Source organism: Numenius arquata, chromosome 25 (assembly GCF_964106895.1).
Source record: "Numenius arquata chromosome 25, bNumArq3.hap1.1, whole genome shotgun sequence".
Classification (NCBI taxonomy): Eukaryota; Metazoa; Chordata; class Aves; order Charadriiformes; family Scolopacidae; genus Numenius; species Numenius arquata.
In genome coordinates, this window is record NC_133600.1 from 3,960,317 (window position 1) to 3,988,145 (window position 27,829).

The 27,829-nt window shown below is 48.6% G+C and overlaps 2 protein-coding genes across 6 annotated transcripts; one reads left to right on the plus strand and one right to left on the minus strand.

The window, feature by feature from the left end:
- Nucleotides 1-6,839: 6,839 nt before the first annotated feature.
- TINCR (TINCR ubiquitin domain containing) lies at nucleotides 6,840-7,103 on the minus strand. The gene has a single exon (XM_074163562.1). The coding sequence runs from the start codon at nucleotides 7,101-7,103 to the stop codon at nucleotides 6,840-6,842; it is 264 nt and encodes an 87-aa protein (XP_074019663.1).
- Nucleotides 7,104-7,825: 722 nt separating this feature from the next.
- TPM4 (tropomyosin 4) lies at nucleotides 7,826-27,826 on the plus strand. Of its 5 annotated transcripts, XM_074163563.1 has the most exons (12): nucleotides 7,826-7,961; nucleotides 8,460-8,569; nucleotides 8,685-8,791; nucleotides 17,802-17,949; nucleotides 20,427-20,552; nucleotides 23,630-23,763; nucleotides 24,541-24,658; nucleotides 24,981-25,051; nucleotides 25,262-25,337; nucleotides 25,935-25,997; nucleotides 26,086-26,155; nucleotides 26,688-27,306. In XM_074163563.1, the coding sequence occupies exons 4-12, from the start codon at nucleotides 17,836-17,838 to the stop codon at nucleotides 26,768-26,770; spliced, it is 855 nt and encodes a 284-aa protein (XP_074019664.1). In that variant the 5' UTR covers nucleotides 7,826-7,961; nucleotides 8,460-8,569; nucleotides 8,685-8,791; nucleotides 17,802-17,835; the 3' UTR covers nucleotides 26,771-27,306. The 5 variants fall into 5 exon arrangements, with proteins under 5 accessions (XP_074019664.1, XP_074019665.1, XP_074019666.1 ...); XM_074163564.1 differs by lacking the exons at nucleotides 7,826-7,961; nucleotides 8,460-8,569; nucleotides 8,685-8,791 and adding an exon at nucleotides 16,859-17,056; XM_074163567.1 differs by lacking the exons at nucleotides 7,826-7,961; nucleotides 8,460-8,569; nucleotides 8,685-8,791; nucleotides 26,688-27,306 and adding exons at nucleotides 21,333-21,556; nucleotides 27,408-27,826 and having other exon boundaries at nucleotides 17,672-17,949.
- Nucleotides 27,827-27,829: the final 3 nt, after the last annotated feature.

Genomic DNA, 27,829 nt, shown 5'->3' on the forward strand with positions numbered 1-27,829 from the left:
TGAGCTGGCGTGTGGGGAGGGACTTACCAAACGCTGGTGGCCGGGCTGCCTTTCCATGGCCAAGCTCTCTTCCATCTGCTTCCCTTCAGCCCTTGTCACGCTCCCCGTCTCTCATGGCTTTGGCCAAGCTCTCTGGCATTACCTGAATAAGAAAGAGGCAAATACTTGGAGCACTGTAGGCATGCAAAAACCAAGGAGGTTTTTCAGTCACTCTGTGCAGCTGAGGATAAGCCACTCGCGGGGTTTCAGACCCATTTATCCCTCCGCAAAAGATGCCTTCACCCTCCAGATAACCTGCAACTGTCTGGAAGCCTTTTTCCCATAGGCAAGGCTCTCCCTCTTTAGTACATGCCCCGGAAATCCATTTTTCATCTCAGAAGAGGGCAGCTTGTAGCTTTAGGAGCGCTTTGAGGATGTTTACAGTAAGACAGAGCTTGAATTGCTCTAGACACACTGCCCACGTGCATTAGCACTAAATGGTGGCTTTCGAGGGTTATGGTTCCATAAACATTTTCTGACAGGGGTACAGAGCCTGCATAGAAGACTTAAGCTTAGCAAAAGTAGGATTACTTTCTTAGTTACTCTTCCAAAGACCCTTAGAACTCATCTAGGGCTACCCCCTGGGGTCTCCAGAACAGAGGCTGAAGCTCTTGCAGGTTTCTAGGGGTACCTCTTCAGGGCTTGCATTTGCTTAGAGAGCTCATTATCACGCCTTGGACTGCAACCAAGATACTCGTGGCCCGTAGGCAGCAGCTCTACCAGGCAGCCACCCACCCAGCCAAGCCAGTAAGTGCAGGGCTGAGCCTTTTTGACTCCTGTGAATTGCTCTGTGCAATTATGCAGACAAGAAACTGAGCCTGTGCTGCAAACATTTCATCAGGACTTAGAGAAGTTCAAAGTTTGTGGGGTGGGGTTTTTTGTCGGGTCCTAACAAAGGACACTACAAGTCTACTTAGGCTCATATCACCCACTGGTTGGGTTTTCTGCAAAACCCAGCAGAGGATTCATATTCCAGCACTTCCTTCCTCACTTGAAATTTCAGGGGATTGTAAGAGCCAAGGATTTGCTGTGAGCCCACCCTGGAGCACGTCTGCCCCATAAAACACCAAGGACTCAGAGAGGATGTTTAACCCAACTGGGCAAAATCCTCACCTGGTGTAAATCAGCACAACTACAGAGAAATCCAGGAAGCTGTGCCATATCACGCCAGAAAAGAGCCTGGTTTAGAATATACTTTCCATTCATTAACTCTTTGCCTAGAGCCAAGACAGAGACCCCGACGGGACACATCAGCTCAGCTTAATCTACTGCAATCCCATGCAACCACACAGGGGAGGAATTCAGCTCCTGTGGACCATGTTCTCCACTGATGCAACCCTCTGCTTTTGTTAAATGAGCTTTTTGTGCTGAACAGTAAGTAACTGAGCTTAATACAGGTGTCGTTTTCAGGCCCGTGCGCTGCACGAGGTCAGCAGAGGTAACTGCACTGGTGCTTTCGGAACTTAAAAATCACTTAACTGATTTCAAGGAGTTTACACCAGCCGAGAGTTTGGCCCACGAGTAATACACATAACTACTACCTTCAGCCAGAGATGGAGAAGTCAGTCCCCCACCTGGCTGTTGCCTCAGTAACGCATCTCTTGGAGGATATTTTTTAAGCCAGTCTTATTTATCCAGTAGGTGGAAGCAGGCCTGTTAAGGCCATACCAGGTCAACATATGTCTAAGCATGTGCTGAAGAACTTAATTAGTTTTCCCCGAGAAGAGAGACTCCCAGTGCTATTTAAAGGATCGTTATCCCACTGTGAGATGCCTTGGAGCCTGCTGCTAGGCCTAAGCTTAACAGGGCAAGTCTGTAGTAGTTGGATGGGAGCGAAAAGTCTCCCCTCCATGCTGAGGAGTAATTGCTGAGCAACCCCAGGAGCTGGAAGGTCAGTGCAAGGAGCAGGCATCACAAAATTACACCAAAAGCTACTGTACGGGACTTAATTCATCTGGGCTGTAACGTCAGCTTTCTATGCGGGGTCAAACTGTGGAGATCCCATTATTTTCCTGGTTTCTCTTTCTAAAGATCCAACATCATCTGCTGTGCTTGGTGACTGCTTCTCAGGCAATTCCAATGAGAATGAGAAGAGGTAAGAGGAGAGCAGAGTAATATAAGCCTGGAGTGAGCCACTGCCAAGCATCTATGACGTCGAACACCAACCCTTCTGTCATCATGGGAGTCAAATGTAGGCAGCAGTTCCTTAGCATCAGCTAAACCGGACCTTATGGAAGTGGCTCAGCCATAGTTTTCATTTATGAGGCCAAAAATCAGAGTCTGTAAACTGAATGCCAATAAGGGAATTAGCCAGGTTCCCCAAAGATGGATAGTTTTGTTATTCTGCCAGGAGGTAGCTCCTTGAGTGGATGGACTGTTGGAAAACTAGGCTGAACAGCCTCTGAAGGATAAAACAGGATCCCAGGCACATTAAGGCTTGTATAAGCACTGGGACACCGAGGCTGAATTGCAGAAGAGGGAGAATCCTAGACATGCTTATCTTGACCTAAGAGTGGCTTATATACCACGCGGGGCCTTGGTCTGCTCCTCGAGCTGTCAGGAGTTGTTCCTAGATGAGTTGTTATGGTAACTGAGCTAATGCCCCGAGATAGATGGTTTCAGGTGGCTCCAGGCCAGAAAATCAACACCAGTAGATTCCAGATAATAGACTTCTGCTAAACTCAGTGCCGGCATCTACTTTATTTAACCTATTCACCAATGACTTACTGAACTCCATTCTCCGGGCACGCTATATATGATGACAGCAGCTGCTTGGCCTCAATGAACCTTGGCTTCCAAAAGACTGAGGGGATCCCATGTGCTCTGGCTGAGTGTGTGCCAGTAAATTAAATGTTCCTGGGACTTTCTTCTGCATTGAGAGGACAGCTGGCAAGGAACGGCAAAGAATTTCCTATTAAATTCTTACCCTCCAAACCTGCGTGGTCTCATCCAGACAGCCCATAAGGAATGGGCCCTGGCCCATGCTAGCTCCCGAAATGCGTCTGGACTGGGCCAATACTGCAGTGCAATACTCCAGCGTTGCAACGGTCTGGGCACTGGTTAATTTATTGGTACAAACCTTGTCTGAGTGGCTGCTACAGGTGACTGCACAAGAAAGGAGCCTGATACCAAGTGCGAGGGCTCCGTCGATGTGCTGTGCTTCTACCATGTCCAGAGCCAGCCGGAGCTGGACATCCTTAGGAAGGGTGAGTGACAGGCACACAGCACATGTAGGAATCACTTGGATCACCCATTTACATCCTCTATTTGAAATAGCTCAATGGGTGGTGAGATTCACTAGTGGATGAATGGATGGATTCACCCGTTCAAGGCAATATCCCTCCACCTAACATCAAACATCAAAATGCAGCCAACAAATTATCAACAAGGAGCAGCTAATGCCGTACACCCACTATCCAGCGCTGCTGCTGACTACGCCGTGGGAGACCTCTTTGGTCGGTGCTCATGCATGACACGCAGCCAGCAAAGAGCATCCCGGTGTCTCGCTGCAGCAGACACAATTCGGGAAGAGCGGTGCCAGTTTCAGGAACTCCCACATCACCACCGGACCAGCCGAGCAGCTCCCTGGCTCTGGGGCCCTGCACCCGCCTCCAGAGCCAGCCAAACAGGTTCTGCCGTGGCGTGGGCCACGGTTCCAGGACTGATCACACCCCGGGCATTTGGGACAGCCTGCTGCATGCCCTTGTGGATGCTCCGTCGTCTGTGCTGGGTGGCTGCTCTTCTCGTGTTGAGACTCACTGGTGGTCTCCTTGCGTCGGGCAGCGATGGTTTGAACACCACGGGTTGGCCCAAGGCCACGGAGCTGGGGAGGTTCTCTCTCTGCTTGTTCATTCACATTTCAAGCCTTGCTTTGCTTGTTTTACCCACTTGCAAACCATGTTACTGTAATATGTAGCTCTCTAGGGCAGAAACTATTTTTCAGCGTGTTCTTCGCTCAGCTCCTACTGCAACAGGGTTGCAATCTCAATCAGTGCAGCAGTAATGTGATTAACAAGCTCTGCACAAGGGGGAATTGCACCCTCCGTGGATGTAATATTCCCAGTTCTGGCCTGCCCGTGTGTTTTCCCAGGGCGAGAGGTCATGTTGACTGAACTCCAAAATGGCTTGCTCGAACTTTTAAACACTAAGGTCCAAATAAATTTTCAGTATTAGCTGCTATGCTGATCCCTTTCCTGCCAAGCTGCAGCCTTAAGTGAATTTTTATGACTAAGTTATAAACCCCAGAAAACACGAGCAAGGAGTAGAAATGCTGACTTGGCCTTTACTAAATGCCAATTATCTACAAAGGCATTAAGGGGGGAGGGGGGATGAAAAATAGGGTCATTTTCATGTTTTCTCTGGTTCAAAGTAAACTGTCCCGTGAGCCCCTTGTAGGAACACACAGCATACAGAGTGACCATTAATATTTATAGGCACGACACCGAGCTGCAGACCTTGGCAATCAGAGCAACTCCACTTTTGGAATTAATATAGCTCTGCTTGGCTGGCATCTCAATACAAAAAAGTAGGAGACACCAAGATTTTCTGGGAGAACTTAAGAAGCAGGCGCTGACCTTTGAAGGAGAGGGTCCATACTTCATGGAGTTGGTGAAGTACTAAAACCGACTCTTAAATCCTCAGGGCTGCTGGCCAAACCCAGCACCACATTCTCTATTTTTCTTTGCTCCTGTGCTTCCTGGACGGTCCCAGCATAGCATAGGCCACTTTCCTTATGTTCCCCAAAGTCACACAGTGTTACCCAGCAGATACAGACCAGCATATCTCCACAGACACTGCTGGAGCAACATGAATTTATAATACCTAGAGATCTGGCCAAAAAGGCTCAAAATGGTGCTGTAATCTCAATTACAACCCAGTACCTTCTCTCTCCCACTCTGTATTTCCTAATTCCCAGTTTAAGCGATAGAGAGCCCTCAAAAAAACAGCCCTCTGCATGCTGAGGATCTGGCAAGGAGCTGAGCAGGGTGATGATGCCAAGCCCCACACGAGCACGTCTCAGAAATATCTAGGGGGACCACGCTGCAACGATAGCTCAGTCACCTCCATGAGCCCTTAGAGAAATGTATCGCCAATACCTGGGCATTTATCACTCCTGCCACACAAAATACTTTGGGAGTGGCTGGGCTTGTCACAACCCAATGATCCTTCGTGTCCAAGAACTCGAGGAGAGTCGTGACTTTAGGAAGAGGCTGTCCACCCCCCCAACAATGCACCCAGCCCTGGGAAAAGGAGTGAGAGATTGGACAAAGGTGCTTGTTCAGGAGCCAGGGAGGTTTTGATGAAATTCAAGGAGAAAAATATTAGAAATCCCACTCCCTTTTTCACATGGTCACAAAAATTGAGCTGGAGCTTTCAGCAAAAGGCTCTAAATATTCAAAAATGGCTAGTGACTTCAAGTGGGCACCCTGAACTCAGCACACTGGGGCCAGGATCTCCTGGTGGTTTTTGCCCTGCTGCAGTTACACCCTGCTTTTGCAGCATGTGGGAAGGTGTGTAGCATGTTATGGAAATTGGGCAGCTGTCAAAAGAGCGTCAATACGTGCACTCCATCAACTGAGCCCCTCAGAATCCTTCCTTTGCTCTCAGAAATTGAGGCTGTACAATTTAGGAAAATAAACACTGGAAACAACAACAAATAGAAATGCTCCTGCCATTAAAAACAAGGTGAAAAGGAGGAGCTGAGCCAAGTTAATCAGAGAGCTGAAATGAGATGTTGGAGAAAGGGGCCGTGGGTGACTCGGGGTTTGCAGTCAGCTGAGCGATGTGAAATCTCTTGTGTCTGGTTCAGCTCTGAAAGGAAATGCTTTATTAAATCTTCTTTGTGTGAGATTTCAAGCTGCCTCTGGACTGGAAAATAGGACCATTCCAGTATGTGGCATACAATCAGGAACTGAAGTCTTTAGTGCAGAGTTTTCTGCAGAGGAAGCTCTGATCAGCGTAGACACGTAACTCGGAGGGCTCAGGATTCAGAAAGCTGAATTAGACACAGTACACCCACACTCTGCTGTGCACCTCTTCCACCGGTACCCCCAAAACGCTTCACAGAATAAATCATGCTGGCAGCAACACCCAGGCATTAGGAAAGGCAGCACAGGTGGGCGTTAATTCACCCCACTGAATCCAAACCATCCTGTGGCCAGTGGGTCGCAGGTCCATTATCTCATTCCCACTGGAACATAATACTTGCCCTGACTGGTCTCCTTTGCACTGGTTATCCTGGAAGTCTCTAGGCTCACTGTGCTTTTGGCCACGATCTGGCCACATTTGGGGAAGTTACAGCTTCTCGCCGTCTCTGTCCAGCACCAGCACTCGTTGCTGGCAGCTGGCAGCTCACAGCTCTTCCCCGGTAAAGCAGGACTGTGCCACCCCCGAGTACTCACACCAAGTGTCTACTAAAAAGAAAAGGAGAGGACCAGGCACAAGAAAGAACAAGGATGAGAGGCTCCCGGAGCACTCCCTCATATCGAACAATCTCCTTTGCCCTTTTGCATGTCTTGTCTCTCCCCCTGTGCTTGGCCACGGAGTTGGGAAAGTGAGACCTGACCAGCGACAGGACAGGCAGCATCAACCACATTTCCTCCTCCTCTTACCCCCTTATTTCACACCACAGTGTGTCTGGAGCTGAAGCACCTTGAATCCCAATCCACCTGCTGGAAATTGCAGGGTTGAAGTTCCTGATCTGCTTTCTCCAAACCCCACCAGGAAAGCGTCCTGAGGGGCTGAGATACACCGAGCATTCCCCTTCCTCTGCACCGCCCCCCTGCAGACGATCTCCTTGCCTACCTTTTATTGCTGACAAGAAGCAGGACGGAGCCGTTCTGGATATTAGCTTCTTTGAGAGTCTCGTGCTCCTCAAGCTGCCTGGAGTTGTAATAAAATGTCTTCTTCCAGGAAGTGACGCCCTCCCGTACTAAGTGAGCCCGTAGGTCCATCACCGTGTCTCTGGGCTTGACCGTCAGGGGCATCATCAGGTCCTCATCAGCCAGGTGCACCTTAATGTGGTACCTCTTCCAGCGAGAAAGGCTCCTTCGCAGCGTGTCCATCCTCCGCAGCTCACCGGGGCCAGTGTGGCAGAGAGGAACATCCAGCTGGGAGGTCGGTAAGGCAGGGATGTGGCTCTGAAGAGGCTGTCTGCCGTGAACGGCTTAAAATGTCCTGCCAAACCTGTTCCTCCCAGTTGCCGTGCCGCGTGCTTCACATTCCAGGGAAGAGCTCACCTGGCTCCAAGAGCCTGCTGGCTGGGAAACGTCTCCATGAATCATTTCCACACACCCCTAAATCCCATAATAATTATAACGTCTTCACAAAGTGCCCTTCATTCCAGTGACTCTCAGAGGACTTTAAAGCTGGATCTCGATGGCCATTAGAAACGTGGGTGCATGTGAGAAATGAATGGGTTTAGTAACCTCATGTCTCTGGCTCTAAAAAGCTGCCAGCTATGGGGTACAACAAAGTAGGTGCTGAGGAACCTCACAACTATTTAACGTGGCCTTTTTAATGAAGAAAAGTACTCTGCATAGTGAAAAATTCCTCATGAGGGAGAGCCAGAGCATCTCAAAGGAGGCACAGAGCCTGGCTGGTGTGAACACCCCTCGTTAGTGCAGTTTCCCCCGAGGAGATATGTGCACAGTGATTGTAGGCAAACAGGCAGGGACCCCCCAAAAGGAGCAGGACTCAGTCATTGCTTGTCACACCATCACATATCTAATATTGACTCACACGTGCTCCTCGCTGGTTCATCATCTTGATTTCCTCTTCCTTTTAGATCCCTGCCTAATTGAAGGGCTGGTCGTATCCTGCTGTAGCACGTGAGCAGGGACAGCATCACGGGGCTGCAGGCACACCACGCAGACAGGCGACAACCCGGGCTTCGAATACCAAGAGGAACAAGCAATACTTTGGTAAGTACAACGACACCTCCGAAAGGGAGGAAGCAATGCCAGCCACGGGAGCTGGCTGTAATTGAATGATCCTGCAAGAAAGACTCTGGCAGTCACAAGATGATACTTCAGAGCAAACATCATCAAGATAAGGAAGTCTTTTTTTTTTTTTTTCTTTTTCTCAAAAAGATCAAGTCACCCTCTTATCTTGTAGGTAATTTCCTGTAGCCCATATTACAGGAACTAATTCCCTTGTCCATTCTCCTCAACGCAGACCAGTATTTTCAGACCAAAGTACTGCGAGATAGTTGACTTCAGAGTCTGCTCTTCATTAAAAAGGGCCTATTAGATAACAAACCAAACTGTCAGATTTTTAGATGCGGTAACAGTCAGCTCCCATTGAGACAGTCACCTCCCAAGAGATGTCCCCTATCCCACTGACAAACAAGGAGGTTTCCACCCTGTCTTCACACCTCCCTTCTTCTTCCCTCCCCGGCACGTTGTCTCTGCCAAGAACAGCAGCAAATATCTTCAGTGACACCACAGGCCATGGAGATTTCTCTCTGCACTTGAGAAGAACTGAAACTTCTACCAGCAAGGTTTTCTTTCTAGATTCACTCACCGTAAAGGTATGATCGTTTTGGTGGGGACTCCGATTCTTGGGTCCTCACTCTGCCGCTGAGTTGCTGCAAAGGCTTGAGATGAGTCACGTCGTGCCTTCGTGTTTCTGTTTGCTCACCTCAGGACTGCTGCACCGTGTGACACGTGTCCATTAAGCACCTTATGGGAAACAGGAGCAGCTTTCAGCACAGTCATGGTCTGGGAGCATTTAAAAATGCCTGGCTCTACAGGTATGTCAATAACCTTGTTGAAGACAGGACAACACCACCCCAATGAGAGCAGGAGAAATTGAGGCACGGAGCGGTACAAAGCTGTTATAACAAAAAAATACCAAAGGTTAGGCTCTGGTCCCCATATCAAGGCACCTCAGTGAGAGGTCTCATTTTTGGAGACCTACAAACGCTTACAAGCCTGGGGCCTGCTGTACCCTCCTTCATTGGGGTGACATTCACCGAGGGAGCCAAAATCCGTCCCTGGTGTAAAGCCAGAGTCTCGGGGGTAAAGCAAGGGTCTGATCCAAGTCCCACTGCCATCCAAGGGCAGGCTCTCATTGACGGCAGCCAGAACTGGATCAGGCCCCAGACACACTGAGGTCTGATGGCTCCGGCCAACAGAATTTGCCCACCGAGTGCCAAGGGAAGCATAAGGCATTTCTTATTGCAGCAGAGCCCGTCTGGTGTCAGCGAGTCCATCAGCTCCATCCTTCCAGCATACGTGACAGCCTGACAGCTGCCAAATACCTCCCTCAGACACCTTTCAGACGGCTCCTGTTTATTTTTAGGACATCTCTTTCCAGTCGAGGCTCAGATGCGCATCATTACATAGATAGGGGGGATGGTGGCAGAGAGAAAACACACAGCTATCATTTTTTATTTTTTGCCTATGATGTGGTTGCAAACTTCTCTCCTGTACCCCCATCCACACATATTGCAACCTTTGATTTTATGAAGAGAGATGATATTCCAGCCTATGAAAGCCAGGATAAGGAGAAGAATAGCAGTGAAGTCAGCTTATGAAATATTGAAGCAGTGAAACCCTCACTGGAACACGTGAATGTCTAATGCCAGTTCCAATTAATTTTGAATTTTTCATTAAACCATTATTAAAAGCAAGAGGACAGCCGAAATAAGGGAAATTGACTTGGGCAGTATATTAAGTACCTTAGTTTTGCTGGAGGATGTTTTATTATCTGTCCAAAGCAATTATTTCACCAGCTCCTGACGGTTTGTGGGCTAAACAGAGGTACAGGATAAAGTTCTACATGGTCTTTCCTCAAAGTTATTTTAATCTCTATCCCCTGCCCTGCACCGTGCAGCCCACTTGGGTGATGTCTCCGGCATGTCGTATCTAGAGGACAAAGCATGGAGTCACGAGTTCTGAGAATCTCTGATAATGTGTCACTCTGGCATTATTTACAAATCAAATAAAAACTTATTGACTTAAGCTTTTCCCCACATTGAGGGCAAACAGAAGACATGCAAACATTCAGAGAAACATTCATTAGGAAAGCTTGAAAAGCAATCTAAAACCCAGGTGGGCTATGATTTTTTTTTTGTTGGGAAAGAAATAAAGCAACAGCATTTATAAAATGTTGTCTCCTCTGCTGCTCTGCAAGCTTCCTTACTCCATTGACTAGAGCAAAAGAGAAACACCTGCCTAAATTAGGTGCTTCATTAAGATGCCTCAAGCTGGATGAGGTGATCCTGGGCCTTAGAATGTCTTCTTATAATCCCAGAATAGAGACACCCATTTCTTAGGCAGGTTTTGGGGTTTTTTTGGCAATGGCTGTGTTTTGCTGCTTGCTGTGCTGTTCTCCTTGCAGAGGACAACAGAGAAGTGGGATGTTGCTCTAGAAGGAAATAAAGAAACTTTTATTTCCTAGTAACAATCATAGGGAAATTGCAACATCTGTGGAAAATTTGACCCTAATTCCCCTGGCAGAGCCTGTAAGTCTTTGAGGAAACCGCTCTCACAGTGCTGGCCTTTCAGGCAAGGAAGATACTTTACTGTTTCCTGAAGTTTCCTGATCCCAGGACTTACAGTCCATCATGCTGAAGACTAAGGATTTTCCTCTGATGTTTGTCTGGGGTGAGTGTGTGTTTGGGAGCAGATGGACAGCGAGGGATGGAGCGTGAGAGGTGACTGCCCTTGTCAGGCTGACTGTGCTGTACCTGCAACTCTGGCTACCAAAGAGGGGCTTAGGACTCCTTAAATACACGATTCTGCTCGTGTGATTGTCCTCCTACTCTGTCAACTGATGCTGCAGAGGGAAAGCTGCAGCGCTGTGAGTTCTGAGACCCACACTGGGTGCTGTGGGGCACAGGGTTGGGAAAGTTTCCCTTGCAGGGAGTGAACAGCCAAGCAGGACAAATCGTGAGTCTTGACAGTGATAACTTAAGGTTAGAAATCTCTGGTCTGATATGCAGCCTGCCACCTAATTCATCCAGTGCCCCAGATATCTCAGGCGATGGGCAGCTTAAGGCACTAGTATTTATATTCCTGAAGTATCCAGAGGCCCCAGCTAGAGCTGTACCGCCACGTGCCGAGTGCTTTACAGATAAGTACGATGAGTAAGACCCTTCCTATCGCCCAGTGCTTTCCTCCTCCTGAGATGGGCTTGGTTATAAAGTGCCTGGGCTCACTTTATACGTCAAGTTACATCTACAGCAAATGAACAAAGAGCTAATAAATGATTAATAAATGCTTTGAAAAATGGGTAATTAAATGCAACAGCTTTTTAGAGTCCAATGGATAAGCACAAAATATGTAAGCCCAAGCGATAACGCTTTCTCCTGATATAACTTATCTACAGCATACTGCTCGCATCTGCAAGAGTGCTTAGGAATACGATTAACTTCCTGCACACCAGAAATAAAGAGAGCCTTTCTATGATGGAGGAGCACTTCTCCCAGGGATTAGGGCAAAATTCTCATTGTTTAGACCATTGAAAATCCAGAAAAGCTGGCAGGTGCTTATGTTAATGTATACGGGAGGTGTGAGTGATGAGGGAAAGTGACAGTCCTGACCCTGTCCTGTCACCTGCCTGTCAGGCTGCAGGGTCCTGTGCTCCCCGGCCAAATGGCTTCTCCGTTCCACTGAATTCCCAGCCACAATCTCCCATCCTTGCCTGGCACAGGGGAAAATGTCCCTGTCATCCTGCCCCGTTCCAGACGACAGTCAGGAGCTCTCCATCTGCTCTGGCAGCAGAACAGATTTATTTTTAAAAAAGATGTCTCTAAAAGGAAAGAGGGGGGGGAGGGGGTTATCCCCCTTTCATTCTTTTTGGTACAAATGAAGATTTCTGCCACTAAAGCAGTTGAAGTTACCAAGCCAGACAGATCCTGCTGCAGGATGGACTCCAAAAGATCCTACAACTTCCCTGGCTTGCTGCCAGCATCAATATTGGCTTAACGGGAGCTGATGGACTCTGCTTGGCATGAGATTGAACTTAAAACAGGTTCCAGGGAAAAAAAAAGCTATGTATATTCAGCTTTGAAGGAACAAACTTGCCTGGTTTTGGAACTCAAATGAACCTGCAAGTTTTCTGTGCAAAAGTTGGATATGAGTTGGTGACATTTTCTGGCGGAAAGGGAAATGTGAGGGGGGGGGGAACCAGTAACGCACATGTTAAATGAACCAGTCAAGTGCAGACAATGGAAAAGCTGAAAAATGGATACAGAGGAAAACATTTTGCGGTGGCAGTTATTTCTCACTGCAGTTCTTTATAAGTTCCCAGATGGGAGATTCATGACCCTAGGAAGAAGCCTGTATCCTCTGGGGTTTGGCCTGCGGCAGCCCATGACTCACTCGCCTACCGGGTTTGGCAGTAAGCTGAGAAACAAGCAAGGCAGCAAAATGTCTTGTGGAAACAGCAAAACGCAACAAATTAATTGCTGGAAGAGCGAAAAAATAAACCTCTCTGCACAGAGGAGGGCCCTAGATGGAGAGAGAGCGAGCGCTCGTGCCACTGAGGACTCTGGAGGAGCTGGCGTCCCAGGCAGCAGCTCCATTCATTTGCAGGCAAAAGAAATTCAGGATGTCTCAGTCTTAAAAAGTGAGGTAGGCAGAAATAGAAGATTTGAGGCTCTACCAGCCATTCCACCAGCAGCAAGATGGTTTTCCAGGGCTCAGGGAAGAAAAGAGGATTTGTGGATCTACATTGCCATCTAATGGCAAGGAAGAGCTTAAAGCTTTCACTGTGGCCCAGAAATGGGCTGTAACAGCAAAGTCACTGAAGAGGGGATGGTCCAGGCAGATGATTGTCCTTTGGTCTAAAGGCAAATCCTTCTCTGCGATAGAACGGGCCTCGCTAGCCAAGGCAACACAGCCAGCCAAGAGAAAAGAAGAGCAAAGTCTTGGGATAGATTCCTCCTGCCGATTCCTCCTCTTCTGGCATCCTCTCCACTCCATTCTGTATTAGCCAGGACTGTTAACATGCAACTAGGATGGGATTGGCGTTCTTCAGGTGTACTGGATATTGGCAGTGAGACAGGCTTCCCAAGGAGGTGCGTGTTTCAGGTGCTGAGTGAATTCTGCCCATCCTATTCAAAACAGCGTCAAATTCAGCATCCCAGGTGTTCAGAACCCTGCTGGGAAATGCAGATAACCAGGATTATTTATGAAAAGAGGTAAATTCCCCTTGGATCTAGGCACGGGGAAGAGTAGATCTACCACTTTGGTCACACCTAGCCCAGTATCTTGTCTGCATCTGTGGTGAGTAATGGATACTTAGTGAGATAGTATCAGAAAAGGGGAATTACGGATTGTTACTGCCCTGCCGTACCCTTTATGCTGGGAGACATCCCTGAAGGGAGAGAAACCACAAAGAACGGAAATTCAGTGAGGGTTTATGGAATTTTTTTTGTCATTTAAAAGGAAATGCCAGGAATAGATAAGTTTGGTGTTCATTTTAGTGTCACCTTTGCTACAGTACACTCCTAATGATACACCATATTATATATTTTCTAGAACAGAATATTTACAAGAGAGAGTGGACTATTAGGAGATACTTATAGTAGGAAACTGAAGGAAATTTGGTAAAGGATTGTCAACAGCTGCTTTCTTCTGCTCTCAAATGTTTCTAGCTGTGACACACGCAGCTTTGCATATGAGGAGGAGCTGGAGCTCAGTCAATGTCAAAGAGAGGAAGGTGATCTTTTATGACCAGGATTTTAGAGCGGAGCAGGAACTGGGGGAGAAAACGGGGATATAAAATGTCTGTTTTTCCCAGATAGTGAAATGGGACATGATGTGGGTCCTAGCTAACTTCTGGGCAATAAGAAAAGGAGCAGTGATTGAGACCACAGAAAATTCTGAGATCTGCCAGGCCACAGGTCCAACGCCCCCACCCCAGTCTGTTACAATGCCTGCTGTGACACGCTCCCCGTGCAGCGTGCTGCCAAAGAAATGAGCGCACTCGCCAACAATCCAACTTCATTTCCTTCTGGTATCCACTCGTATTTACACACCCAACCTTGCCAAGCCTTGCTGGGCCCAAACAATCCCTCTGAAAGAAAAGGAAAAACAAAGGAAGTCCTTAGAGCACCCTCCCGGTGCCTGGAAAAATCAAAAAAAAAAGAAAAGAAATGCTTCGGAGGGCTCTTCTTTCTCTCTTGGTTGCTCACTGTTTCCCAAGCTAATGAAAGGCAGAGGCTGTGGGAGTGACAGGGTTATCATTACTGAGAGACCAGAGTGAATTTTTCAGGTACTTCTTTCCAGTCGGTGAAGCAGAGATGGGAAGAAGGGAATGTACCTGGTTGAAGGGCTACACAGGGTGACAAGTTCCTTGATGTTCCTTTCTAAATGTGGACTCTGAGTCATGCTATGGATTTGATTAGAAAAATTATCTTCCTGCAGTAGAAATAAAAAGAGTCTTGTTCAGTGTTCACGTCCCCAGCCCCGATTCTGAGCCTGCCCAAGCCTGCAGCAGGAGAAGGGCTGGAAATCCACCTCTGCTCATCTCAATAATCAGAAATTATGAAGAGGCTGTGAGAGCAGCCATAGAAACAGCTCAAAACGCACGCCTAAGGCTACCTGCAGCTGCAGTGCCGGGGAGAGGCGTGCATGGTCTTGCATCTGCCTCCATCACATGAGTTCCCACATGTGCCAGGTCAAACGGGGCTAACACAGTCCTGCCCCACTCCGTTTCCTCCCCCACCTGATGTGTCTCCAAAGCTGCACCCCAAAACCTGCTCCTTCTGAAAAAAGAGCTACAAACAGGGCCTGTGGTACGTCCACCCGCCATGGCGTGTGTGAAACAGGTACATCTGTGCAGGGCCCGCTCTGGAGCGGGATCATAGAATCATGGAATGGTTTGCGTTGGAAGGGACCTTAAAGACCACCCAGTCCCACTCCCTGCCCTGGGCAGGGACACCTCCCACCAGACCAGGTTGCTCCAAGCCCCCTCCAACCTGGCCTTGAACCCCTCCAGGGATGGGGCAGCCACAGCTTCTCTGGGCAACCTGGGCCAGGCTCTCACCACCCTCACAGCAAAGAAGTTCTTCCCCACATCTCATCTCAATCTCCCCTCTTTCAGTGTCAAACCCTTCCCCCTCCTCCTAGGGCTCCCCTCCCTGATCCAGAGTCCCTCCCAACTTTCCTGGAACCCCTTTAGGGACTGGAAGGGGCTCTAAGGTCTCCCCGGAGCCTTCTCTTCTCCAGGCTGAACGCCCCCAACTCTCTCAGCCTGTCCTCCCAGCAGAGGGGCTCCAGCCCTCCCAGCATCTTTGGATGCCCCAAAGGAGCCATAAAACATGTCCGACTGGTTTGAACTCACAGGAGCAGGGTGTGAGCTGGACCACCAGGTCACAGCCAGCAGAAGAAAGTTATTAAAGGTGTCCATTGCCCCAAAGAAAGCTAATGGAGATCACCACAGCTGCACCGTCAGCCCAAACCCCTCCAGCACCCCCTGCCCCAGGGCCAGGGCCCAGCGGCCACCTCGCGGGGCAGGAGGGCAAGGGGAAGCATGAGCCGTGATGGTGATCAATACGGTTTATTAGTTTTTAATGCCATTTCTGCAGGTTCAGCAGCGCTGTTAATTTAGTGCCTGACCCTGACTCCTTAAACCAGCTCCCAGGCTCAGGACCTGCAGATTTTATCTTTCATTGCTCAAATCACCAGAAATGGATAAAAAAATGCCTGCGAGGCCGCCTTGCCGTACCTGCCCGCCAGAGAAGGAGAGGCAAATACGGTGATTTCTGGAGAGAAAAACATGTTTAATTATGTGAAGCATGCCGAGGAGTATGGTCACACTCTGAGGCAGGAAGAGCCAGCACCGATTTCCCAGCAAACAGTCAACTTACAGCTGTTAAAAATTCAGAGCGTTATTTTATATACGGGGGAAAAAAAAAAAAAAAAAAAAAAACAACACGCATTGAGCGGGGTTATTTACTCGCCGCTAAAGAGGGATGGAGGTACAGGAGATGCTGAGCGGGGCCGGCCGGAGCTGAGGGCGCTGAGGAGAGGGTGAGTCGATCGCGCATAGCCCTCTGGGATCTGTAGTCCTCGGCTACGCCGCCATCTTGGCGGCGCCATCTTGGCGCCTCCAGCTCGCAGCCCCTCGGGTCGTTTCCTGGCGGCCATCTTGGGACGGGGGGCCGAAGCCCGCTTTAGCAGGCAGCGGGTGGGGCCACCGGGGGTTGAGAGCTTGGTTTTAGTAGCAGTGTGAGCATTGGTTTTATTTTGAAGTGAAACAGCAGTAAATCCCTCACAAAAGGCTGCCTGAGGAGCCTAGCGAGTGCTCTGACTGACCCAGAGGTCCTTTAGGGATAGTTTGTGGGGCTCTGGCTTTGCTTATAGGCATTGTGCTGGTGGTAGCTCTGTGTCCATTCTACCATGAGGTAAATAAAGGGCAGTTTTTCTTTAGAAGTCTCTCTGAAGGCTTTTCAGTGCCATGCCAGCTCACTCCAGGGGACGAGAGAGTTCCTGGGTCTTGTGCTGAGTCTTTGGGTACCCCTCACGGCTGGGGAAGTTGTGAGCGCTTCTGAGAGAAGACTGACAGGGTTTGTGCAGAGAGTTTGGGCTGTGTGCGGCCTGGGAGGGAGCTCAGGGCTGTGGAGAGCAGGACAAGGGCAGAATCAGTGTGGAAAGGATCATGAGGTGGTTAACGGGACCTGAATTTGGGAAAGAAATGGGGGAATATGAGGACATGCTGGTCCCTGTGGCGCAAAGTCAAGTGCTTTCAGTCTGCCCTGGGTGGTGGAGTAATTAAGCCCTTGCTGCAGTCAGGGCAAAGCAGGTGACAGGGGTTGTGCAGCTAAGCAAGAGCATATAAAGGGATGGGAGTTGGGCTTGGGGATGTGTTTAACAGGGCTGGAAAAGCAAATAGGGCTCATCCCGGGGCTGTTGGATGCTCTTGTTGGTGTTCTCAGTGGAACTGCTCCTGATCGTCTTACCAGAGCCTACTCATGCCTTGCCTGACAGATCCCTGACAATCCCCTGATTGCTCCATAAAGCAGGAGAAATAATTTACAGTGCTCATCCGACTGCAACTTCAGGTGCATTGTTCAATTCCCAAAGTATTTAGTGAGTGAAATTTTAAAGATGGGCATTCAGACTCTCTGAATGCCTTTGAGCCTGAACTTGAGATCTAAATCTGACTTCTGTTATCTATTATACTGTTGCAGATTATAGCTAGTACCTTAACACCAGTGCTTATTTTCACAGGAAAAAAAACCTGCTGCCTCATAACACATCCTGCATCTTTTTATAACTTAAATTTAGCTATCTCTTAAGTGTAGGGTTTTTATTTTATTTTATGCATGGATTTATTTTGCAGTAATCCAAAAAGATCCTTCCCTTTCCTTCATTAGTCTTATGCAATTACTATAAGAAGCCAAGGCCATCCCTATAGATCTATTGGGCTGTTTAATTGCTCTGCAAACACGGAGGGGTGCTAATAAGCTTTCTTTCAAGCATGTGTTCATATGTCAACACTTTTGCTTCTGTCAGAAGCTTAAAAATGGAAACAGTTTTCTCTTTAAGAAAACAGGACCCAAATAAGGAGATGATGGAGTGCTGAAGATTCCTCTGGTGAGTCTGTTCCAGCTCATTCCTTAGAAAGGCTGCGTGTGAAAGATCAGAGAAGAGGCCAATAGATCTGGGTTTTGTCCAGGGGTCTCGGGGTTTAAAGCTCTCTACAACCACTTGAGCTCATTTTCCCCTGTGGCTTGGCCGGGTACAACTCCTTTCTCTGCCCAAGCTGTTAAAAATCTAGAACTTTACTCTTCGGAATTCTTTCAGTTGCGCCACAGATACAAACCATCCTTGAGCAAAAATGGAAGCTATCAAGAAAAAGATGCAGATGTTGAAGTTAGACAAGGAGAATGCCATTGACAGAGCAGAGCAGGCTGAGACGGATAAGAAGGCAGCTGAGGACAAATGCAAACAGGTAAGTAGAAATAAAATCCTTGATTGTGTATGCACTGTGGAAATGAGTGTAACAGAATACTATTTTGCAGCTTCCTGATTCAGAAAGCAAAATAATTTGAAGTTTGATTTTCTGTGTATCTTCTTTTGAAGCCTTTTGCCTTTTTGTGATGTTACACTCATACAGCCAGGGCTAGGTATGAACTTCTCTTTTCAGCCATCTGAGTCTTTGCGAAATTATCACTATTCACAGATTATTAAGGGTACTTTGTCTAAGTTTTCTTGAATCTTACGTAATTGCCTTAATTTTCTTGTGCTTGTGATTCCCTGGAAAAGGCCTGATTGCTCCAAATCAAAGTTGTACACCCTGAACACCTGTAGGAGTGGTGTTAATACCTCCTGAAGAGTCAGCTGGGTCTAAACAATAATTGAGCCTCTCCTCGAAGTGAATTAATAAAGTTCACTTGACTAGTCCTTGGTATACACAGTGCCCTGTCGAGGTACCAGCTGGGACTCAACAGTAGATAATGGTGTATCATTTTTTTGTCAAGAATAATCAGAAATATCTTAATTTGAAAGCTCTTCTTTTAACTGAGTTTTAGTGATAACATTATCACGTTCTTTTGCATTTCAATGTTCCTTATTCTGGGTATCTACCTCGTATTTGAGCTTATAGTTTTTTCAGAAGGATCTTGAAATGTAAGTTGGCTACACTCAAGTTTCTTACAGCACTTCTTGTAAAATTCCCACATCTTTTCCTTTTACATCCTCTAAATGTGGCTGCTTCTACTCCATCTTCCAGACTGCTATAATATTTATTAGCATTCATTTGGCCAAATGTGTCTTGTGCTCAAGTTCTGTTGGAGATCCCAGATGATATTACTAAATTTTCAGGGTCAGCTGCCGCTGTCTTCCCCCTCCACCCCCAGCGTAGGGAAAGCTACTTGTCCCTTCTATGTCATTGCCCTTGAGCTCCCACAAGTTGCACTTGTCGCCCCGTGTACGTAGTCCCCGTTTCTTTCCTAAATTCAGAGGTGTTGTACAGATGCTGTTCGGCTGGGCCGCTGTTTCCCCAGCTAATCCTTCTGGGCCCAGTAGCAGCCGCAGCAGATCGTTATCCCGAGCGGTTAATGGTGATTGAATGCCTACCCTTCCTTTACATCGAGTTACCAAAAGTGATTTCCCACAGAGTGATAAATGACGCACTTGTGGGGATTTTCAAGTAACTATGTGAGGGGAATTCACAATAAAAAACTAAAAGAGAAAAAATAAATCTTTGATCTTACTTCTCTTTTTTGAATTGTCGCAAATTTTTCAGCCGTTTGGTTTATTTTTTAATGTGGGCCCAGTACTGAAGTAGTGATTTTCATGTCATACACAAAGGAAGCGTCACCTCCTCCTTCCTCATCACTGTCCCTCTGCTAAAGCATCCAAGCAACCACATTCCATTCTCTCACGCTGGTTACTCCGAGTAAAAGTATAACAACATTCCAGAATAGCACGCTACCAAAAATGTGATTAAAGCTGTATTCCGATGAAGGAAGTCAATGCACTAAAACGCGAACTATTTTGAGTGAACTATTTTGATAGACTAAATTAATGCGAGGGTGGAGCTAAAACGGTTAAATCAGTTTCTCTACAGACCGAGGTGTTTTGTGTTGCAAATGAAGGGATGGAGCAGATGGGTTGGCTTCACAGGCACGCCCTTATCAGCAGCCTCCTGATAATGTAAATTCTTCAGGGAGCATGAGACGGTTTGTCATCAAACAGTCTCCTGGCAGGTTATAAATAGGACCGTTGTAGCGTACCGTATGGATTTATATGGTATGGAGGAGAGAGCCTGGACCTCCTGGTAGGATGGAGCGTACCTCGTTGGCCCACAATTAGTCGGAGGATAATTGGGGTCGGAAGGGAGCTCCAGCCATCGCGTCCCACCTCCCGCTTACAGCAGGGGCTGCCGTGGGACAGACCTGGTCAGTCCAGCTTCCAGAGTCACGTTTGGTTTGAAGTGTCTTCAACATGATGATTGGGGAACAACAACTTGTGTTTTTTTCCTAGCTGTACAGGAATTGAATAGTTTGCTAATAAATCATCAAGTAATAGTGTTAGAAAAAAACACACAAGGACGTCATTTTAAAACATTTATAATTCTGCTGTAGAATTAACTGCTGCGGGGTGTTGTGGAGGCCAGAATAGAAATGAGGTGACAAAGGGCTCGTACCAAGGCAGGTGTTAAAGCAGGTCTGTGTGTGCGGTGGCAGGCAGCGCTGTCCTGAGGGTGACAGGGTTTTGAGGGTCTTTCCCAGTCACTGCTCCGGGTTGTTCTCAGGCAACCTGCCCCAGCACAACTCCGAGCCGCTCCTCTGTGACTCTGCGTGTGTTACATTGGGTTAAAACTAACAGTAAAGAGAGGTTTGAGCCATATTAAGCTGTAACTGATAACACACCAAAACGCTCCCTTTGTTATGGTGTTGGTTTTTTTTCTCTCTCTCTCGAAAGGTAGAGGACGAGCTGGTGGCTCTGCAGAAGAAGCTGAAAGGAACCGAAGATGAGCTGGACAAGTACTCGGAGGCTCTCAAAGATGCCCAGGAAAAACTGGAGCAGGCCGAAAAGAAGGCAACTGATGTATGTACTCAGGGCTAGTGTTTGCCCGGGACTACTGTCTGTTGTGTGTGTGGCACAGGGATGCTGAGAACCCCCGGGGGTGTCTGTGTTGCAGTGCTGGGCGCGGGGGGCAGGAAGGGGCAGCTTTACCTTCCAGGGACGTGAGTCCCTTGTTCCCTCTGCCCAGGAGCCAGCACCGCTCGGGGCACAAACGGGTATCCACAGGGGAACGCAGCGGGTTCCAAAACGGGGCGGGGGGGGGGGGGGGGATTGTTTGTGGGTGGAAATCCTTTAGGAAAGGTGAAATCTCAGTATACAAAATGGTGGTGTTTGAGGGAAGCTGGGAGAGGAGCAGGGATCTGCCCTGCCCGAAGGCTGCAGTTTGGCTTCAGCCTTGAAAACCAGTCCCAGCCCCCCGGCCACGCACCCCCTTCCTTTTGCTGTCAGAATCGGTAGGTTTGGCTTCTCTCTTGCCCGCGGGGGCCCAAACCCGGCAGTGACAAACCGGACGGGCCGGACGCGGCAACGGTTTCCTGACCCCCCACCTCCGGGGTCCCGGGGACGGCCGGGGTGACCCGGGGAGCCCGGGAGTCCCGCGGCCGCTTTCCCATCACCGAGCGCTGCGGCGGCCGGGGCCGGGCTCGGCGGGGACACCCCCTCTCCCCACTCCCCCCCCCCCCCGCCCCTCCGCGCCCGGCGGGACGGGGGGACCGGGCGGGGCGGCCCCGTGTCGCCGCTGTCCCGGCGCTGCTTGCGCCGACTCCTCGGTGCTACGTCACCACCCCCCACCTCCACCTCCAGCCGCGTGACGTCATCGGCCCATTGAAAGGCGCGGGGCCGCGCGCCGCCACGTGCAGCACCTCCGCGCCCTGCCCGCCGCCAGCGCCGCGCCCATGGCCGCGCCGAGCTCCCTGGAAGCGGTGAAAAGGAAGATCCAGTGCCTGCAGCAACAGGCGGATGAGGCGGAGGATCGCGCCCAGGTCCTCCAGCGGGAGCTGGACCTGGAACGGGACCTGCGGGAGAAAGTGAGACCGCCCGGGCTGCCTGCTCGCCTCTCTCGGTCGCTCTCTCCCGGGTTGCCCTGCTCCTTCCTTCCTGTCTCTGGCTCTCTCTCGCTGGGGCGCGCCCGGCTCTCCCCTGCTCCGGGAGGACGGCTCGGCCGCCGGCTGCCTTCACTCCTCCGCTGTCCCCCTCGCTGCTCCGCTCCGCAACCCCCCCTGCGGAAACCGCTGGCGCTGCCGCAGCGCTTCGCCCGCACCGGCCGCCGGGGGCGCCGGGCACGGCGACGGCTCGTCCCAGGCTCCCGTTGCTTATCGCGCTTTGGGGCCGTTTCCCTTCGGAAAAAAAAAAAAAAAAAAGCGTTGCGAGCACCGATCGGCATCGGGAAGCGTTTACGAGTTGAGTAGGAAATGGCTGTTTAATTAGGAAAAAGCGCTGCATGACAAGGAGCGGGGAGTTCCCGCCTCTCGGCGCCGCACCGCTGGCTCCAGCGCAGCTGGGAAATGTCCGAACTGCTGGAAAATAACTTTCCCTCCTGGTTTTCACAGAGAAATCAGAACTCTCCACTAGTGTGCGGCTCTCCCGGGGCTGGACAGCTGGTTTCACTTAGATTTGTGTGTGATCAGCCTTCCCGGCATCTTCCTGCTATTTTATCACATGTCAGCGAGTTAGTTTTACCGTATAAGGACTGCGGGCTGCTTCTGGGAGAGGTGGAGCCAGCCTAACTCCAGCTTCCCAGTGGCCCCGTCTCCATAGCTTTGGAATCTTGCTTAATTAAAATATGACTTAAAAGTGGCCTGTCTAGTGGAAGGGGTTGCAAACTGCCACATAACAGATGCCAGTTTTCTACATGATTGATGCCTCGATGTAAATCGAGAAAGTTAAACACACGGCACTGGGTAGAAAACAAATGAAATGCAGGATAATTTATGACTAGAGGAATCCTGGGTCAACTTCCATTTGGATCAGTCACTGAAATCCTTTCCAAGATGGTTCAGCTATGAATGGAAACCACTTCCTCCAGCTTAGGGGAGCGGTCAGTAACCAAATTTGCGAAGCTTCAGCAAAACAAATACTTTTTCAGCGTGTTTAACACAAAACATAAAACAATATAGCCCATAAAAGTGGGTTTTTTAAAAAAAAAAAAAAGTTAATCTTATGTATGGCAATCATACATAACTTGTATGACAATCATACATAACATACAGACTTGGGGACTATTAAGTGCACAGTTATTAAAGTAGGGCTTTATTGTCCTTCAAATAACAATTAAAGGAGCCATATCTTAATAAAAATGGTGTATTTATGGACACCCAATTGGTTCATATTGTCCATATGTGAGCATTTCTCCCAACAACCTCTTCATTTATTATCTAGTCTTTTTTAAACATTAATAGTGTTTCCAATTACTGTGCAGTTTATTCAATAATCTATAAACAGACCTTATTATTAAGAAATGCTTTCTGCCTAATCCCTTAAGTACCACAGGAAACAAGGAACAAGGAAAGTGAACTTAGTTTAAGAACGTATCCAATTTTGCCCTATTTATGTTACAAAAACGACTGACTTTCCCGTGCTGAGGCCGACTGACTGCCCAGCTGAGCGCGGAAATATTCCATCGCATTTGAGGGCTAAAGAGCCCATAATGGATAATGAAATAGCTTTAACTTCAGCAGTGAGCTCTGACAGGATATTGCTGCAATCTGTGATGAAACCAACAACAGAGAAACCAACTGTGAAGTTTTTGGAACGAGCCCTTACGGAAAGAGTTCAGTTTTTAACTGTGGAATCCTACGGGTGGGCCCAGCCCCGAGAAGTGATCTGAAAATACCTCTCCGTTGGCAATCCCTGCTGGATCCGTTGTGTGGCAGGAATGATAAGTACCATTAAAAAAGAAAGGAGAAGCGCATACTCCATACCCTGAAATTCCTGAGATGCCGTAGTTTAAGCAAACAAAAAGCAGAGAGAGAGGTTCATAGAGCTTCCCTGCATGTACAGAGGAGAAGCCTTGGCAGTTTTAAGGGAAGGGATTAGCTGAGAGCGTGTGTCAGCGGCACCGGGCTGGGCATGACCCGGCTCTGGGTGCTTGTTTCGTACAGGCCGAAGGCGAGGTGGCAGCGCTGAACAGACGTATCCAGCTCGTGGAAGAGGAGCTGGATCGTGCCCAGGAACGGCTGGCCACAGCCCTGCAGAAACTGGAGGAGGCCGAGAAAGCAGCAGATGAGAGCGAGAGGTACGTTTCCTTCATTTCCTCTTTTTTTTTTGGTAAAAAATGGAATATATATGAATAAAACCACAGAATCACAGAATGCTATGGGGTTGGAAGGGACCTCTGGAGATCATCTCCTCCAACCCCCTGCCAAAGCAGGGTCACCCAGAGCAGGTCCCGCAGGAACGTGTCCAGGCAGGGTTTGAATGTCTCCAGAGAAGGAGACTCCACCACCTCTCTGGGCAGCCTCTTCCAGGGCTCTGCCACCCTCACAGCAAAGAAGTTCCTCCTCATGTTGAGATGGAACTTCCCATGTTCAAGTTTTTGCCCGTTTCCTCTTGTCCTGTCCCTGGGCACCACTGAAAAAAGACTGGCCCCATCCTCCTGACACCCCCCCCCTTTAAGTATTTACAGGTGTTGATCAGATCCCCCCTCAGTCTTCTCTTCTCCAGACTAAACAGACCCAAGTCCCTCAGTCTTTCCTCATCAGAGAGATGTTCTAGGCCCCTCATCATCTTTGTAGTCCTATCCCTGGATAGGACTAATATCCTAAAATATCCCTAAATATCCCTGTACAATTTAGTGTCTGCGTGTGCCAATGTGCATTGCAGGCCAGAGACCACCAACTAGAGATGCCTTTTTTATAAGCTTAACTGAGTAATTCTGTTAGCCTTGAGGAACGTGATAATACGGTCATAATGAGCCACTTTCTGGTTACAAATACTGAATTCCACTTTGGGACCTTTGAGATAAAAGTGCTAAAACACTTCGGCATTGAACACCCTTCTTTGGCTTCTGCAGAGGAATGAAAGTTATCGAGAACAGAGCAATGAAAGATGAAGAGAAAATGGAAATTCAGGAAATGCAACTGAAGGAGGCGAAGCACATCGCTGAAGAAGCCGACCGCAAATACGAAGAGGTAAAAGGGATGAGGAAATGGTTAAACGTACGGGAGAACTGGGACCGGCTTTGTTACTCTGCAGTTTAGTCAGTCTTTGTATGATGGTTCGACCTGGAACATTCCCAAAAAGGAGCAATTTTAATAGTGATTTTAGCAGCATATAGGTATTTAATACTAAGAACACTGCAAAATCTAACTTATTTGGGGGAAAAGTCTGTCCTGTCCTTACACATATGTTTTAATCTAATTTGGTCATTCAGAAGGAAATCACGAGCTCAGTGCTTTGAGAAACATCTGAGAAATTACAGACCAGCTTGAGACAGCTCTTGTCTCTTCACAGGTTGCCCGTAAACTGGTTATTTTGGAGGGTGAACTGGAAAGAGCTGAGGAGCGCGCAGAGGTGTCCGAAGTGTGAGTAATGGCAGATTCACGGCAGTGGTTCAGAACTCAACAAAGGTCAAAGCTGTATTTGTAGCAAAGCTTTTTTGTACCCTATGTATCCGATTTACTCCTTTCAGACTTTACTATTACTTCATTGCTTGTATTTTCAGACTTCTTGAAGATTAAATTAAGTCATAACAGGGACAGTGGTAATTTATACATTTATTTTTTTTCCTGCAGTAAATGTAGTGACCTTGAAGAGGAGTTAAAGAACGTCACTAACAACCTGAAATCTTTGGAAGCTCAATCTGAAAAGGTTGGTTCTTTCCATAAACTTAAGGGATAGGGGCAAAGTCAAAACTTCTAATGAAAGTCCATAGAAATAACCCAGAATTACAAAGAAAGTGAAAGTGACTGCCTGTTCAACAGCAGCTGCTGAGAACGCTGAGTCTGTTCTGCCCACACCCTTGTCAGTTATCTGATAATCGTCAAGCCAGACCCTAAATCTCAGTTTCCCACACCAGTATGGTGCTGACTGCTCTCGATTTTGCTCTTTTTGTGGGTTTTGCCCTCTTAACAGTCAGAATTGTTAAAAACCTTGATTTTGTTAAAGAGTTGTTTCTGGCCAGTCTGAACTGGTGTGGATGGATTCCTGTTCTCTTGCCCGTTCTGCTGGTTTCTGCTGAAGCCCGTCAAGGTCCAAGATGAGACACGAAGGAACCTGGACATTCCCAGTCTTAAAATGATGGTTTATGAAGCAGACTCTGAAATGTCTTGGGGAAGAGGAGAAACGGATGGAAAGGGTCTTTGCAGCTGCAGTAAAAGGAAAAGTGGTTATAAATAGGTCACAGTTTCATAAACATCTATTCTTGTTGCTACAGCTTCCCTTAAAGACTGTTTATTATTTTCACAGTACTCGGAAAAAGAAGATAAATATGAAGAAGAAATCAAGATTCTCTCAGACAAGCTTAAAGAAGTGAGTTTATCCACCCCCACGCTGTCTTTTGGCATAATTTATTTTTTTTTAACAGCATCCAATTACTCTATTTCGTTTTTTTTTTTAGGCTGAAACTCGCGCTGAGTTTGCGGAGAGAACAGTTGCCAAACTGGAAAAGTCTATTGATGACCTGGAAGGTATGAAATTACACGGGTTTTACTTAGAAGCGGTCGATTTCAAATCGGAAAACAAAACTCCGGGCGCAGGTGTTATCGGGACAGGACAGAAGCGCCCGTCGGGAGCGTTGGCAGATCAGCGCCCACTGGACGCGTCTGTCCCACGTGGAAACTCCTGGACGGAGGGAATTCTCCTGAAAGAGGTTCTCTTTCAAAAAATTGGTAACGATAACCTGATTTTGGCCAACTCACAGATACACGGCCTCGAGGGGTGTTTCTGTTCCTAACAGGACGATAACCCTGCTTAATCCGGTTACTGAAAAATAATACAGTGACATTAACAAAAAAGGAAACGTAGATGCAGCTTCTGACCCGGCCCCTGTGGGGATTTGTTGCTTTCGTGCTGATATTCAATTGCGCATCTTTTCTCTTCTCTTCTCTTCTTCCCCGCCCCAACTGCTCTGGCTGCCACCCTCTGGCTCTCTCCGGCTCTCCCGCTCTGCGCCTCTGCCTCTGGACTGTTTTTCTGCATTTCTGCCCCGGGGACGGACAGACGAGCTCTATGCTCAGAAGCTGAAGTACAAAGCCATCAGTGAGGAGCTTGACCATGCTCTCAATGACATGACCTCTCTGTGAGCGGCGTCGGGGGCCGCTCTCGCTCCCTGCGTCTCTTAAGCTTTCCTTGCCTGTAATACCTGTCGCTTCCATCCAGCTTCCACCGGCCAATCCCTCAAGCTCCTCTGTAAGAACTGAGCTCAATAAAAAACAAGATACCTCTGCTTTTCAGCTTTCGGGCTTTATTTCCTTATAACTCAGCTAAAATACACCGGTCCTGACCGAAAATGCTCCTCGGCTCCTCCCGTCGGGGACAAGCGGCTGCGGCCGGGGCAGGGCCACGCTGGGGGCAGACGCCTGGATTTTGGTGTTCCCGAGGAGGTGGAAAGCTTTGAGCAGGTTCAGCGTGTGCTCGTGGCGCTGCCTCTGCCCCCGGTAAAGGCTCTCGGGGCAGAGGGAGCTCTGAAGGACGTGTCCTGGCGGTTACACGTGAAATCAAAGCGCACCTCTGTCACATTTGGCACGACGTGTTCCAAAACCTTATTAAATTAGAGCAATTACCAAAAAAACTGGACTTTTTTAATGGATGCAATCCTAGCCTTGTCTTGCGCAGGAGGGTAAGTGATCGGGGGGGTTATTTAAAGGAGAAAAGGCTGGAAAATAATGAAGTTTAAGTCTTGGTTTTGTTTTTTTGTTTTTTTTTTTTTCTTCTCACCAGAAAAGCTCGCTCAAGCCAAAGAGGAGAACCTGGGGCTGCACCAGACGCTGGACCAGACGCTGAACGAACTGAACTGTATATGAGCGACCCGAGGGACCGGGGCCCTCCCCGCCCCCCGCCCCGGCCCGTCCCCAGCCCCGCCCCCCCCATCCCCCGGAACAAACAACCACGTCGTGCCCGGCCGGACCCGCCGGGTGTTCGCGGGAGAGCGGGAGCCTCCTCGGGGCCGCCCCAGCCCCGCGTCCCTCCCTCCGGCCGCGGCTTTTCCGCACGGTTACCGCAGTGGTTCCATGTCCCCGTCCCCCCCGCCCCGGTGCCGGCCGTGCCCGGCAGCAGCGTCACACACACACACACACACACACCCCCGCCCCTTCTCCGCCTGTTACCGACGTCCCGTATTAAACACCTTCTCCCGGTACCGA